The sequence below is a fragment of the Prionailurus bengalensis genome, chromosome D2 (genome assembly GCF_016509475.1).
Source record: "Prionailurus bengalensis isolate Pbe53 chromosome D2, Fcat_Pben_1.1_paternal_pri, whole genome shotgun sequence".
Lineage (NCBI taxonomy): Eukaryota > Metazoa > Chordata > Mammalia > Carnivora > Felidae > Prionailurus > Prionailurus bengalensis.
This window is the reverse complement of record NC_057351.1, coordinates 42,661,390-42,677,212: the sequence shown is the minus strand read 5'-3', so window position 1 is coordinate 42,677,212 and position 15,823 is coordinate 42,661,390. Positions and strand designations below refer to the sequence as shown.

The 15,823-nt window shown below is 34.2% G+C and overlaps 1 protein-coding gene across 9 annotated transcripts in view; it reads right to left on the bottom strand.

Annotated features, from left to right (window-relative positions):
- The window catches only part of CCSER2 (coiled-coil serine rich protein 2), a 201,533-nt gene that overhangs the window by 32,181 nt on the left and 153,529 nt on the right, over positions 1-15,823 (bottom strand). For all 9 annotated transcript variants that reach the window (XM_043596754.1, XM_043596755.1, XM_043596756.1 and 6 more), the window contains 2 exons: positions 14,158-14,244; positions 1,634-1,723 (listed from right to left, as the gene is read on the bottom strand). In XM_043596754.1, coding sequence (XP_043452689.1) covers positions 1,634-1,723; positions 14,158-14,244 — 177 coding nt within the window. The remainder of the gene's footprint in view (positions 1-1,633; positions 1,724-14,157; positions 14,245-15,823) is intronic.

The window sequence follows — 15,823 nt, the reverse complement described above, 5'->3', positions numbered from 1 at the left end:
TAAGACAAAAGTGTTAAGCCAGGTGATTCCTATAATAACAGATGACAAGGAAGCCTAAGTTTGTTAGGAGTGCTATGCTAGAAAACTGACCTTCATTTCACCCAAAATTACAGTATAACTAACTCAGCAATGTCTTGGGACTGTTTTGCACCATTTACTTTTGTCTGATTAATAGCCAGTTTTCAGAACAGTAAGGTCAAAAAAGACAGAGGTTGTATAAAGACTCCCATGAGGATGAGAAAATGGAACTTCTTACACTTATTGAAATCACCAAACTTCTTAGTAACAGTGTCAGAAAGCACAAATATCTGTGAGGAAACTGGAGAAACCTGGAAAGCCCAAATCTCCATCTAGAAGCAAGAGGCATAATCTTATTTTCCAATTTCCTCCATCAGGTAAGGTTCCACACCCTTTGACGTTAAAGAAATATGATATCATCTCTGCCTACTGGCATCTTTTACTTTCTATGATTTCCACTACAACCTTGGCCTTCTTCACCAAGCTCCTTGATTCTTCCAACTGGTCTTTCCCAATCTTTGGAACCTTACAGAACTCACTACACTTTATATCATATCACCAGTTCCTTTAATAAGCACTTGCTAATGGAGGAAGGAATCCTTATTTGTCTGTGTATTTCTTTCCCCAATTCCCTACTTCTACTGCAAGAGCCTAATAACTGAGATAAGAGAGGCTCACATTTTTGTTGAATAAACTAATTATTAGCATCATACCTTATATACAGCACACACACAAAATTACTCGTTAGATGAAATGGAAAAAAGCATCTTGTAAGCTTTAAAGCCATAGCTAAACTTTAAAAATTGGACTATTGATCATATTAACCACTATGGTTCCTTGTTCATTTGTTAATAGGATTCCACTGCTAAAGTAAGGCAAAAGAAGCGTCAAAGGTGGCTTTCTAAGGCATTCCCTTAACAAAAATATATTTATTAGCTGGCACCCTACAACAGGATCATGATGACTAGATGGCCATGTGATGATTCTCTGGCACAGGCATACCCTGAACTGAGTTTTAGAACTCAGATTAAATTATGGTCAGTATATTTTAGACTAAATATATTTTGAAAAACAAGAAGCACGGAACACGTGGTTACTTTCTACTGTTCAGAAGAAACCATTCCCTAACTATGCCTACAAATCTGCATCTTAATAAATTTATACTTCTTAATAACCTCAACATTTAAGTAATTATAATGATAGAATATATTTAAAAAGTTTCAACAACAAAATAAAATGCTACATCATATATTTTCAAAGAGCTATATGCTGCTAAAGAGGGAAGATTACATTTTTTGGATTTCTATTTCTTTTAGGGCATGAGGAAACACTACTCTCATAAATACATGCAATGAGGAGACTAGACACTCAAATAAAACGGGCTATAGTGTGAAGAATGGAAAAGCAATTAAATGCACATTCATTATATAAGACACACAGAGAAGCTTTAGAAAGCACATAAACACCTAAGAGACAAGAAAACTCAACTTACCTAAAAAAAAAAAAAAATACAGCCATGGCAGATTCAAAATTATTAGATTAGAGTAAAAAAGAGTGGAACAAACATCAAAAGAATAAATGACATGAGAAGAGGTTAAGGGCATATGTTACTTACAGGAATTCTTCTCCAGGGTGTTTGAGTATATTTTTCAGCATATGTGCATTTTTCCTCTTTAAATTTTTGGTGGCAGTTACACCGAGTTGCCTGAATAAAACCACAAATTTTTATACTAGTATAACTCTCTACATACATATACATACAAAGTATAGGCTCACTTAAAGGGTAAAAGACCAGTACCACAAAAAAAGGGGCAAACATCCACATCTATTCAGAAGTTTCCCAACTTATTCAGAGACTGGGTTCTACAGTTAGTCAGTAAAGCTAAAATTCTGAATAGTAAAAATTAACCTTGGGAACCTCTTACATTATCCATAAACACATGATCTATGATGTTATGTATATAAACATAGTACTATGTATATAAATGTATAATATACAGCAATATACAGTTCATAAAGAATACAATTGCAAAATCTAATTTATTTCTCTAAACTACAATGGTACTATTAGTCACCACCAGTTTCTTAAATTCATTTTTGATACAACTCTGCTAGATACTAAATACCACCAGTCCACAAGTAAGGTTACACATTCATATGTGTAGTGCTTTTTTAAGCCTCCTTAATAATGTGTTAACCTTATTGGACTAAACAATTTGAAGGATCTCTGCCTTTTGTCAAGATCCATCTGACCATTTCAGTTCACAAATGAATTCTCTACATATGATTCTACTCACAGCATACTCATTTAGTCATTTATACAACACAAAGCAATGTACCTATTGTATAAACTTTGGTCTCTCAAATAAATAAATACTGAATTTTTAAAAAGAATGAAAAAACTGATAATAAGAGTTTATCCCTAGTGTGAAGTTGGACTATGCCCATATTATTTATTAAACAACCCCACTGGAGGTAAACATATTATCTTGTAGGAAAATCTACATAGTAAATTCTTGATTACTGCATCAAGTTAAAATTATGTGCCTACTTTAAAAATATTTTAAATATTTTGTAATTTTTCTTAATTGTAGTCAGATCATTCCATTTTTCATATATAAAACAAGATCTAATTGCAAGCAAAAATCTCTATAGTAAAGACATTTTTCCATTCCTAAGAAATGGGATAGTCACAGAAATAAAATTCAATATATAAGCAGGCAACTTAAGAGTCTTGTGGAATGCACTGTAATAGGATGTAACTTTTAATATATATGGGAGGCATGTAAAGAAAAGATAAAGCATTTATTTTAATGCAAGCACATTATGTATAATCTATCCTGATTAGTGCAATTCCAGAAGTAATTTTCTTTTTGTAGTCTATGTGCTATCATATTAACAATAGTATTTGGCAAATGTTTGAATTTTCCAATAATATTCAGAATTATTTGTGACACTTCAATAGATCTAAAACAACTACCCAAAGCATTTCCTGTCCATGTGCTCATGTTCTATGTAGTCCCATATTTCAGGAAAGTACATCCTATCTTTTGACCCAATGATAGATTTTGATTAGTTTGAACCAATCAGATTAATCCCATTCCACTATGCTTAGGAGGGACAAAGAACCCAAATGTAGCCAATACAATGTGAGAAAAGTCTGCGTTATTTCTGGGAAAGTGCTCTTGATTTTTAAAATAGACATGCAAAAAAAAAAAAAAAAACCCCACAAAAAAACCCCCAGGCCCTTTTCCTACTTTTGGGAACTAATATGCAAGTATGTGACATATAGAACTAAAGAAGACATCTTGTAACCATCAAAGGTCAGCTAAAAGGATTCCAGAAAAGCCAACTGAGAACTTCACTGTTACCCAAATGACCATTTAAGTAACCATGAAAATTGGTGGGATCTGTATTATTTTGTTACTTGACTTTACAAATGTTCTAATCTTTAAGTTACTTTTAATTTAGGGATTTTTACTTGGAACTTATCACATCATAAGAAATGCACTGATTTACAAGCTGGGTGATCTGGGACAAGTCATTAAATAAGAGTTAATATTTATCATGCATCCATGGTCCAGGTTATAGCATTAGGTAGTTTACATAATATAGTTCTTTAAATTATCATAATCTTATATGGCATTATTTTTATTATCCTCATGTATAGAAGAGGCTTAGGAGAAATTAAGTAACTTCCCCAAGAGAACATTGCCATTAAGTTTCAGAACAAGGATTTGAACCCAGGTCTATCCAGCTTTTCACAGCTGATCATAGTTTTTCAAATATATGATCTAGTCATATATAAGTGTTAGTCTGCTTAAGCTGAGTTCTACTTTCTATGACTCTATAAAGAAAATTCCACACGATTATTCTGAGGGTTCACTGAGAAAATGTATCTAAATTAACTATTACTTAACTAGTGTAGTGAGGGAAAATTAAAGGGCATTCTTAGCATTTTAAATAAGGTTTAAATTGTTGAGCATCTATACTTTCCAGTTAAATTCTTGAAGCATTGCAATTTGATTTTACAACTGGACATTTCGCACAAAATATGAATTCTACGTTTTATGCTGTCACTTTACTTTTCTGAAACTCTAAATACAAACACAGGTTAGGGGTGACTGCATATATTTTTTTTAAAAGATAAGATGCATTGAAGTTCGAACTAGAAAGGGACTTTGAAATCCCCCAGAAAATCCTTCACATTTTTTCCCTTAAATTCCAGTGTTGTTAACATACAATGCTATGTTAGTTTCAGCTGTATAACACAGACCATACACCAATTCCATACATTACTGTGTTCATCAAGTGCACTCCTAATCCTCTACACCTATTTCACCCATTCCCCTACCCACCTCCCCTCTGGTAATCTGTTCTTTCTAGTTAAGAGTTTGCTTTTGGTTTATTTTTTTCTCCATTGTTCATTTGTTTTGTTTCTTAAATTCCACATATGAATGAAATCCTTTGGTATTTGTCTTTCTCTAACTGGCTTACTTCACTTAGCATTATATTCTCTATGTCCATTAATGTTGTTGCAAATGGCAAGATTTCATTCTTTTTATATGGTTGAAAAATATTCCATTACATACACACACATTCATATGTATGAATCACATCTTCTTTATCCATTCTTCTATCAATGGACACTTGGGCTGCTTCCATAGTTTGGCTATTATAAACGATGCATAAATAAACATGGGGTGCATGTATCCCTTCAAAGTAGTGGTTTTGTACTCTTTGAGTAAATACGCAGTAGTGCATTTAATGGATTGTAGGGTGCTTCTATTTTTAACTTTTTGAGGAACCTACATATTGTCTTCCACAGTGGCTGCACCAGTTTGGATTCCCACCAACAGTGTACAAGGGTTCCTTTTTCTTTTTTTTTTTTTAATTTTTTTTTCAACGTTTATTTATTTTTGGGACAGAGAGAGACAGAGCATGAACGGGGGAGGGGCAGAGAGAGAGGGAGACACAGAATCGGAAACAGGCTCCAGGCTCTGAGCCATCAGCCCAGAGCCTGACGTGGGGTTCGAACTCACGGACCTCGAGATCGTGACCTGGCTGAAGTCGGATGCTTAACCGACTGCGCCACCCAGGCGCCCCAAGGGTTCCTTTTTCTACACATCCTTGCCAACACTGGTTATTTCTTGAATTTTTGATTTTAGCTATTCTGACACGTGTGAGGTAATAGAGCAGTGAAGTTGTGATTTGCATTTCCCTGATGATAAATGATAGGGAGCGTTGTATCATGTGTCTGTTGGCCATCTGCAGGTCTTCTTTGAAGAAATGTCTGTTCATGTCTCCTGCCCATTTAATTGGATTATCCTTTTGGTATTGGGCTGTATAAGTTCTTTATATATTTTGGATATTGTTTCTTGAATATGTCATGTGCAAATATCTTCTCCAATTCAGCAGGTTGTCATTTAGTTTTGTTGGTTGTTTCCTTTGCTGTGCAGAAGATTTTTATCTTTATGTAGTCCCAATAGTTTATTTTTGCTTTTGTTTCCCATGCCTCAGGAGACATATCTAGAAAAATGTTGCAAGGACCAAAGTCAGAGACATTACTGACTGTGCTCTTCTAGGATTTTTATAGTTTCAGGTCTCACATCTAGGTCTTTAATCCATCTCGAGTTTATTTTTGTGTGTAGAGTGATAAAGTCATCCAGTTTCCTTCTTCTGCATGTAGCAGTTTAGTTCTCCCAACACCATTTGATGAAGAGACTACCTTTTTCCCATTGTGAATTCCTGCTTCCTTTGTTGATCAACTGACCGTATCATTGTGGGTTTATTTCTGGGCTTCTCATTCCATTCCATTGATCTGTGTGTTTATTTGTGCCAGGGCCATACTGTTTTTGATTACTACAGCTTGCAATACAACCTGAAGTCTAAAATACCTTCAGTTTTGTTTCTAAGATTGCTTTGGCTATTTGGGATCTTTTGTGGTTCCACACAAATTTTAGGATTGCTTGTTCTAGTTCTGTGAAAAATGCTGTTGGTATGTTGTTAGCAATTGGATTAAATCTGTGGATTCCTTTGGGTAGTATAGATATCTTGACATTATTTGTTCTTTCAATCAGTGAGTATGGAATGTCTTTTCATTTCTTTGCGTCGTATTCAATTTCTTTCATCCTTGTTTTATGGTTTTCAGAATATTAAGAATTTCACCTCTTTGGATAAGTTTATTCCTAGCTATTTTATTTTTGGTGCAATGGCAAATTGGATTGTTTTATTAATTTCTTATTCTGCTGCTTCATTATTAGTACATAGAAATGCAACAGATTTCTGTACATTGTTTTTATATCCTGCAACTTTACTGAATTCATTTATCAGCTTTAGTACTTTTTTGGTGGAGTTTTTTGGCTTCTCTATAGAGTATCATGTCATCTGCAAATAGTGGAAGTTTTACTTCTTCCTTAACCAATATGGATGTCTTTTATTTCTTTTTGTCTGATTGCTGTTGCTAGGATTTCCAGTACTATGTTGAATAAAAGTGGTGAGAGTAGACATCCTTGTCTTACTCCTGACCTTAGAGGGAAAGCTCTGTTTTTCCCCACTGAGTATGATGTTAGCTGTGGGTTTTTCATATGTGGCCTTTATTATGTTGAGGTATGTTCCCTCTAAACCTGCCTTGTTGGCGGTTTTTATCATGAATGATGTTGTACTTTATTGAATGCTTTTTCTGAACTTATTGAAATGATCATATCATTCTTATCCTTTCTCTTATTGATGTGATGTATCATGTTGATTGATTTGCAAATACTGAACCATCCTTGCATCCCAGCAATAAATCCCACTTGATAATGATGACGGTTTTAATGTACTGTTGGATTTGATTTGCTAATATTTTGTTGAGGATCTCTGCATCTATCTTCATCAGAGATATATTGGCCTATAGTTCTTTTTGTGATATCTTTATCTGATTTTGTTTGTTGGGAGTTTTTTGATTACTGATACAATTTTCATTGCTGGTAATCACTTTGTTCAAATTTCCTATCTCTTCCCTGCTTCAGTTTTGGGAGGTGATATGTTTTTAGGAATTTACTAATTTCTCTAGGTTGTCCAATTTGTTGGCATATAGTTTTTCAAAATATTCTCTTAAAATTGAGTTTCTGTACTGTTGGTTGTTATTTCTCCTCTTTCACTTGTGACTTTGAGTCCTCTTTTTATTTTTTTTTAAATGAGCCTGGATCAGAGGTTTATCAATTTTGGTGATCTTTTCAAAGAGCCAGCCCCTGGTGTAACTGATCTGTTATATTATTTTTTAAGTTTCTATATTATTTATATCTGCTCTAATCTTTATTATTTCCTTCCTTCTGCTGGTTTGGGGTTTTGTTTGTTATTTTCCTAGCTCCTTTAGATGTAAGGTTAGGTTATTTATTTGAGATTTTTCTTGCTTTTTGAGGGAGCAATTTTCATTTCCCTCCATCTTTGATTTCTTGGTTGACCAATTCATTGTTTAGTAGTATGTTATTTAACCTCCATGCATTTGTGCTCTTCCCAGATTTTTTTCTTGTGGTTTATTTCTAGTTTCACAGTGTTGTGGTCATAAAAGATGCATGGTATGACTTTGATCTTTTTGAACTTGAGACTTGTTTTGTGGCCTAATATGTGCTATTCTTGAGGATGTGCCATGTACATTTGAAAAGAATATATATTGGGCTGTTTTAGGATAGACAGAATGTTCTGATTATATCTGTTAAATCCATCTGGTCCAGTGTGTCATTCAAAGCCACCGTTTCTTTGATTTTGTTTAGATGATCTGTCCATTGATGTAAGTAAGGTGTTCAAGCCCCCTACTATTATTGTATTACTATTCATTAGTTCCTTTATATTTGTTATTAACTGTTTTATGTATTTGGGTGCTCCCGTGTTGGATGCATATTTATAATTGTTACATTTTCTTATTGGATTCTCCCCTTAATGATTATATAGTGTCCTTCTTTGTCTCGTTATAGTCTTTGTTTTAACATCTATTTTGTCTGACATAAGTACATTGCTACCCCAGCTTTCTTTTCACATTCAGTTGCATGATAAATGTTTCTGCATTCCCTCACTTTCAATCTGCAGGTTTCTTTTGGTCTGAAATGAGTCTCTTGTAGGCAGGATAGAGACAATTTTTTTTTTTTAATTTATTTTGAGAAAGAGAAAGCATGAACAGGACAGGCACAGAGACAGGAGGAGACAGAGAATTCCAAGCAGGCTCCATGCTGTCAGCATGGAGCCCAATGCAGGGTTCAACCTCATGAACTGTGAGATCATGACCTGAGCCAAAATCTAGAGTCCGAAGATTAACAGACTGAGACTCCCAGGTGCCCCATGTGTCTTGTTTTGTTTTATTTTTTAATCCATTTTGTCACCCTATGTCTTTTGCTTGGAGCATTTAGTCCATTTACATTCAAAGTAAGTACTGACAGATATGTTACTTGCCTTTTTACTTGTTTTGTGGTTGTTTTTGTAGTTTTTCTCTGATCCTTTCTTCTCTTGCTCTCTTTCATGGTTTGTTGGTTTTCTTTAGTGATATAACTTAGATTCCTTTCTCTTTATCTTTTGCTTATCTAGTAACTGGGTTTTGATTTGTGGTTACCATTAGGTTTGTATATAACATCTTCTGTATATATTATGTTGATGGTCGCTTAAGTTTGAACACATTCTTTATTCCTCTTCGTTTTAGGTATATGGTATCATATTTTACATCCTTTTATTTTGTGAATCCATTAACTGATTTTTACAGATACACTTATCTTTACTGCTTTTGTGTGTCCTACTTTTCTTACTCTTAGTCTTTCCTTCCTGCTCAAAGAGTTCCCTTTAATATTTCTTGTAGGGCTTGTTTAGTGGTAAATAACTCTTAGATTTTGCTTGCCTGAAAAACTCTTTATCTCTCTTTCTATTCTGAATGATAGCCTTGCTGGATAAAGTATTCTTGGCTACAGATTGTTCCTTTCAGCACCCTGAATATATCATGCCACTCCATTCCGGCCTGCAAAGTTTCTACTGAAAAATCTGCTGATAGCCTTAGGGAGTTTCCCCTTGTATATAATTATCTTCTTTTCTCTTGCTGCTTTAAAATTTTTCTCTTTATCACTACTTTTTGCCATTCTAATTACTACGTGTCTTGGTGTGGACCTTCCTGGGTTAATTTTGTTGGGGGATCTCTGTGCCTTCTGGATCTGGATATCTGTTTCCTTCCCCAGATTTGGGAAGTTTTTTTTTTTGTTTGTTTTTTTGTTTTAAATTTTTTTGTTTGTTTGTTTTTTCAACGTTTATTTATTTTTGGGACAGAGAGAGACAAAGCATGAACGGGGGAGGGGCAGAGAGAGAGGGAGACACAGAATCGGAAACAGGCTCCAGGCTCTGAGCCATCAGCCCAGAGCCTGACGCGGGGCTCGAACTCATGGTCCGTGAGATCGTGACCTGGCTGAAGTCGGCCGCTTAACCGACTGCGCCACCCAGGCGCCCCAGATTTGGGAAGTTTTTAGCTAATATTTTTTCAAATAAATTTTCTGTCCCCTTTACTCCGTTTTCTTCTTCTGGAATCCTTATAATGTAAATGTTATTATGCCTGATGGAGTCTCTGAGTTCCCTAAATCTATTCTCATTTTGTATAAATTTTTTTCTCTCTTGATTAACTTCCATTATTATTCTGTCTTCCAGGTCACTAATTCATCCTTCTGCTTCCTCTAGACTGCTATTTATTCCATCTAGTTGTAATTTTAATTTCATTTATTGTGTTCTTTATTTCTGATTGGTTCTTTTTCATCTCTTTGTTAAGGGTCTCACCGATGTTTTCTACTGTTTTCTCAAGTCCAGTGAGTATCTTTATCATCATTACTTTAAATTCTCTATCAGGCATATTACTTATATCCATTTCACTTAGGTCTCTTAGTGTGGTTTTGTCCTATGCTTTCGTTTGGGGCATATTCCTCTGTCTCCTTATTTTGTCTCATTTCCTGTGTCTGTTTCTGTATGTTAGGAAAGTCAGCTTTGTCTCCTACCCTTGAAAAGTAATGCCTTTATGAAGAAGACGTCCTGTAGTGTTCTGCAGTTTCCCCTGTCCCCCAGGTGTTTGGTGGTGGTGGTGGTGGTGTGTGTTGGGGGGGAGGGGTCGTGGAGGGGTTCTTATGCATGTTGTGCATGCCCTGCTGTTGTGTCCTGGTCATTTTTTCTTTTAGTCTGGTTATCTTCAGAGGTTCCCTCTGCCTGTTGTGGGCAGTGTTTAGTCTCTGGCTGAGGTGCAACACACAATTTTAATACCTTGGACTTCCACAGGGCCTGCTGCCAGTTGGCCCGAGGCACCTGCCATCCCCTTTGTTCCTGTAGAAGTCCCTCAGTGATCCCTGCCCCTCCAGCACATGTTTCAAAATGAGTAAACTATTCTCCCTTACATATGTCCCAGGTGTTTCTTCAAACTGCTGCTTCTATGCTATATCTCCATGGGCTGTTTGTGATGTTGTCTCTTTAAGGGCAAGAACTCAGCTTCCTCTCACCCTTCAGGCTCTCCCAGATCCAAGCTTGCTGATTTTTAAAATTCTAGACTTTAAATCTCCGTTGTAAGAGCTCATAAAATTCATCCCCACTTGCTTTCAAAGTCAAATGTTAAATGGGGATTTGTCTTTCCCACAAAGGCTTCCCAGTGTAATAGTCTGTTTCTCTCCCTTCTCTGTACCCAGGGCTCCCTCCCCTCTGCAGATGGCTGCAGTTTCGCTCCCAACCATGTCTCTGCCCTTTCTACCCACTTCAGTGTGGCTTCTTTTCTAACTTTAGTTATGGAGTTTGTTCTGCCTGTCTTTGGGTTGTTTTCTGTGTTTACACTGATTTGGGTGTTATCTAGTTGTATCTGTGGGATGTGCTGAGCTTAGGGTTCTCTTACTCCGCCATCTTCCCAGCCTCCAAAACATTCACATTTTTGATAAGGAAATCACTAGAGAGTGGTGGAAATTGTCAATGTCATTCAGCTAGTTAATACTTAAGACAAAAAAAAAAAGTCCTCTAATACCTAGTTTATGATAATGTTTTGCTATTTTAAAAAAGTAGTTAGAGATGTAAGGAGAGAAAAAGTATTTTAAATAGAAAGATAATTTTAATTTTCATAATATGGAAAATGTTTACTGATCTCTACTTACAATGGTTCATATCTTTTTAAATTCTCTTGATTTAATTAAACAAGTGACTTCCTAGAGTTCCATTACTAATCTAAAGATAGACGATGATCTCTTCCAAAATAAATATGATTTCTAGGTTTAATATACCAAATACAGAGAACTTCAAAACACTTATTGCTGAAAAGTCATGCTTTCACTTTTCTTTTTTTCTTTCTTTAGGATTCTCTTAGATATATATATATATTTTTAATGTTTATTTGCTTTTGAGAGAGACAGACAGAATGCTAGTGGGGGAGAGGCAGAGAGAAAAGGAGATGAAGAATCTGAAGCAGGTGCCAGGCTCTGAGCTGCCAGCACAGAGTCTGAAGCAGGGCTTGATCTCATAGATCATGAGATCATGACCTAAGCCAAAGTCGGATATTTAACCAACTGAGCCACCCAGGCGCCCTTCCCTTAGATATTTCTAAAAACTTTCTAAAAATTATTTGTAAGATGAGATTTTGTTCTGGACAACTGGGCGAGTCTCTTCAACAAGTTAGTATAGCAACAATAAAAAAGAATGGTCCTAAATTAAAAGAGACTTAAAAGATGTAACTAGATGTAATGTACAAATACACAGGATATTTTTAGAACTAGGAAAATCTGAAGATGGATGGATATTAGAAGACATTAAGGATTTACTATTAATTGGTTAAAGATGGTAATATTTCAGCTATGAAATGTTCTTATTTTTAAAAGAAACATATTGAGGTTAATAGAACAGTATTAAAACTTTTCAGCATAAAAACCTTTACCATTTCATTACTTAATAATCATATATCAACATAAAGTGACCTCTTTTCACAATTCTTTCAGTCTTAATTTTTCTAATTTATAATTGTAACCCCAGCTTTTTTGATGAGAATAATTTCATTCTGTCTCACCCAACCATTTTGTTCAGCTTTACTGTACCATTTTATGAGCTAAATTTTCTTTGTACAAAGAAAATTAATGAATTTTGCATTAAATCCCCAATGAAACTATGTGAGATAAAGCTATTTTCATTTACTATTATATTTATTACATTTGATCTAATTTCTGTCACCTCAGTTCTGCTGTTTTTAGATATCCTTGGGTATTTTTCTACTTTCTATGTCTTTTTTTAATTTTATTTTTTGCAAGATCCATTATTTTAACCTAATAGTTATCTGAAAGCATTTCATAAATGTTTTATGATTTATGTAATATATAAACATAATTTAAAAAATAATTTTAGATACCCATTTGTATAAGATAAAAACTTCAACTTCAGTACTTCTCACTTCTTCAGTGTATTCCTTATTTCCTTCCTCAAACCTGTATTTCAGTTAATGTAAACATTTTCAAGGGGTGCTTGGGTGGCTCAGTCAGTTAAGCATCTGACTTCAACTCGTCTCATGATCTCATGGTTCAAGGGTTCGAGTTCCACATCAGGCTCTGTGCTGACAGCTCAGAACCTGGAGCCTGATTCGGATTCTGCGACTCTCTTGCTCTCTGCCCCTCCCCACTTGCACTCGGTTTCTCTCTCTCAAAAATAAACATTAAAAAAAAACCAAATTCATTTTCAAGAATTTAATAGCAATTTAAAATTTTACAAACTAAAAACTTCATTTCAAGAAAATAAAAATGTATAAATTCAAAAAATCTAACATTCAAATGATCTAGGAGATAAAATAATCAGCAGTAAGTTTTCTCCCATTACTTATTGGGAGGTTTATCTCATCTAGTCTCCCTAAAAATAGTTTTCATTTCATCACTCACTCATTTTAATCTTTACTTCCTTATTCCTGAGTTATTTTTTAATGTCTCCCCCAGGTATCTGGAATGCATTATTAGGACATTTAACAAAGATAACTGGGTGGAACATTTTTCAAGACATTAAAGGTCTGAAAATTTACCTTGGTATAGAAATAAAAATGTGTTTAAATATAAAATATGGGGTCATAACTTTTTTTTTTGAAGTTCACTAGACACAATTTTTGTTCTCTGTAATATATTTTTGCAAAATCTGAAGCTTAATTTCCTAATGCTGTTTTTCTTCTTCCTGAAAATTAGTTGGGTTGGCTAGGTTCTTAGTCTTGAAATACAAACATTAGATCTTATTATTTTTTAAATTTTATATTTGATAGGCCCTCAATTTGTAATATTCATTCATTCATTTTTCAGACTTGTAAGTTTTCTTTGTGCTCTTAAATCAGAATATCTGATCCATCAGTCCTTACTATTTATTCATGAGTTGGATCTCTGTGATCTGAACCCAGTGGCTCAGAGTTCAGTATATATTATATCCTTTACATTCTAAATGAGGTTAATAATTTAAATTGCTGAGTTGCTTTGCTATACCAAAATATGCTTTTGAATTCCAACAGATTTTCCTTGGCCTATTGTCATTTTTATGCCATTATGTTGTTATACTGGACTTTTTATGAATTAAATTATAATTAAGTTCAAGACACTGCACATATTTTCATATGAGACTAACATTTGAAATTCTAACAATTATAAAATCACAAAGATCCAAACATGGCTCTGAGGGATCACTCAACATCATCGATGGGGGAAGAAGCATTTTCTTAGAATACTGTTCACTCTAACAGTCTTACCTACAGAAACCTAAGCCTAACATCCAGTTTAATTTCTGTTCTGAGAAAAAAAATATGTCCTATTCTCAACTCACCAGTACTCGTTTCTTTAAATACACAAAGGAAGTCATTTACCCTTCATCGATAAAATGAATGTAAACTAGTGATTTCAAAACCCCCAAGAGAAGACCACTGAAAATGTACTCACAAAGACATTCTTTTCACCTTGAATACTTAATATTTAGATTAAAATTTCTTAAATATTTAGAATGAGGTAAATCACATACTTTCAGAATGCATACAATCTAAATGTAATACAATAGTGCAACTTTGCAAGCCAAAAATAAAGTCTTTTATTTAAAAAACTTTTATAAAAAAACCAATACTGCTTAGTTTGAAAAGCCTCTACTTTATGTCTACACTATAATACTTACAAGCTGATGTTCTAATAGTTGAATTTTTTCATCTTTTTTCTTTATTTCCTCTTTAAGTTGTTTTATTTCATTTAATAAATCTTCATTCTGAAATATTTTAAAAAATTAACATGAAGTATTTAAAACACCTTGATGAGAAGCATTAAATCAACAGTGAAGACTGAATAATGAATGGTTTATTCATTTAAGGGGAAAACTCTTCTTAAAGATGCCAGGTATTAACCTATGAATAAACAAAAACCCATTTTGGTTCCTCCAAACGTTCATAGTGTAACAGAGTCTAACATGTAAAAAATGAATAACAGCAACAGCAGCTAACATTCATTAAGTACAAGTGCTAAGAGCTAAGTACTTTTAGATATCTAAGCATTTGATCCTGAGTACAACCCTGAGGCTGATACTATTATCCCCTTTTTACAGATAAGGAAACTGGGACATGGGCCATACACTAAATTAAATTACATATAAAACAGTAATTTCAGCTAGATTTCAAGGGATGCATGAGAGTTGCCTTTCAGAAAAAATGAAGGGCCCAACAAACAGAAGGAACAACATAATTAAAGGCAGAGAGTCATTTCACAGCTGGTTCAGAAATCAGCAGAAAGATAAATATGCCTAGAAGGATAACAGGGAGATTCTTTTTTCATGAGCCACCTTCCTGAGAACTGCCTGACTCAAAGACAAAATACCCTGTCAATTTAGTCTTTAAGAAATTCCTAACAGTATTAAAAGGAAACCTATCATCAAGTTAAGCAGAAATCCAGCTACATTTCGAAGCGTAAAGTATCATTACCTTTTGTTAGTCCATTGTGTTTACTACTATTCAATTAATCAGAAATATATACTGAGAAAACAGTACAAGCAAGGAAATTAGAATATATACGTGAATGACATATCTTGTAAAGGAGAAAACTATGTAAGCAATTATAATTATAAAATGCTATTACTGAGCAAAGTATGCCATCCCTTGCAGATACATTGGGAATGAACACAAAATAGTGCAGTCTCTTTAACAAGAGATCAGAAATAGACATTTTGCAAAGGCTTTAATATATCATATAAACATCACAATGGGAAAGAAAAGATCTTTGTTAATGATGTTATATACACTGCAATTGGGCAAGACTTTTTCTTGTATATAAAAAATGATTTCTAGTTGAACTTAAAGAGTTTATTATTTTTTTTAAATCATAAGTCAGGGCAAAAGAGGGGCGCCTGGGTGGCTCAGTCGCTTAAGCATCCGACTTCAGCTCAGGTCATGATCTCATGGCTTGTGAGTTCGAGTTCCACGTTGGGCTCTGTACTGACAGCTCAGAGCCTGGAGCCTGCTTTAGATTCCATCTCTGTCTCTCTCTGCCCCTTTCCTGCTCACACACTGTCTGTCTGTCTGTCTCTCTTTCTCAGATATAAACATTAAAAAAATTTTTAATAAAATAAATAAAATAAAAAGACAAAGATAGATTGCAGATCATGAAGGATACATTTTTTAAGCTATGTGGCAAATGAAATTATTAAGAAATAATAAGTATATTTGATTACTTATAATTTAAAGCACCTATACAATTAACACTAACATTAAAAGCTGGTGAAAACCTATGCAAATATGACAGAGGACTTATATTCAAGTATATTAAGAGCATGTTCAAACACACAGGATAATTTTCTA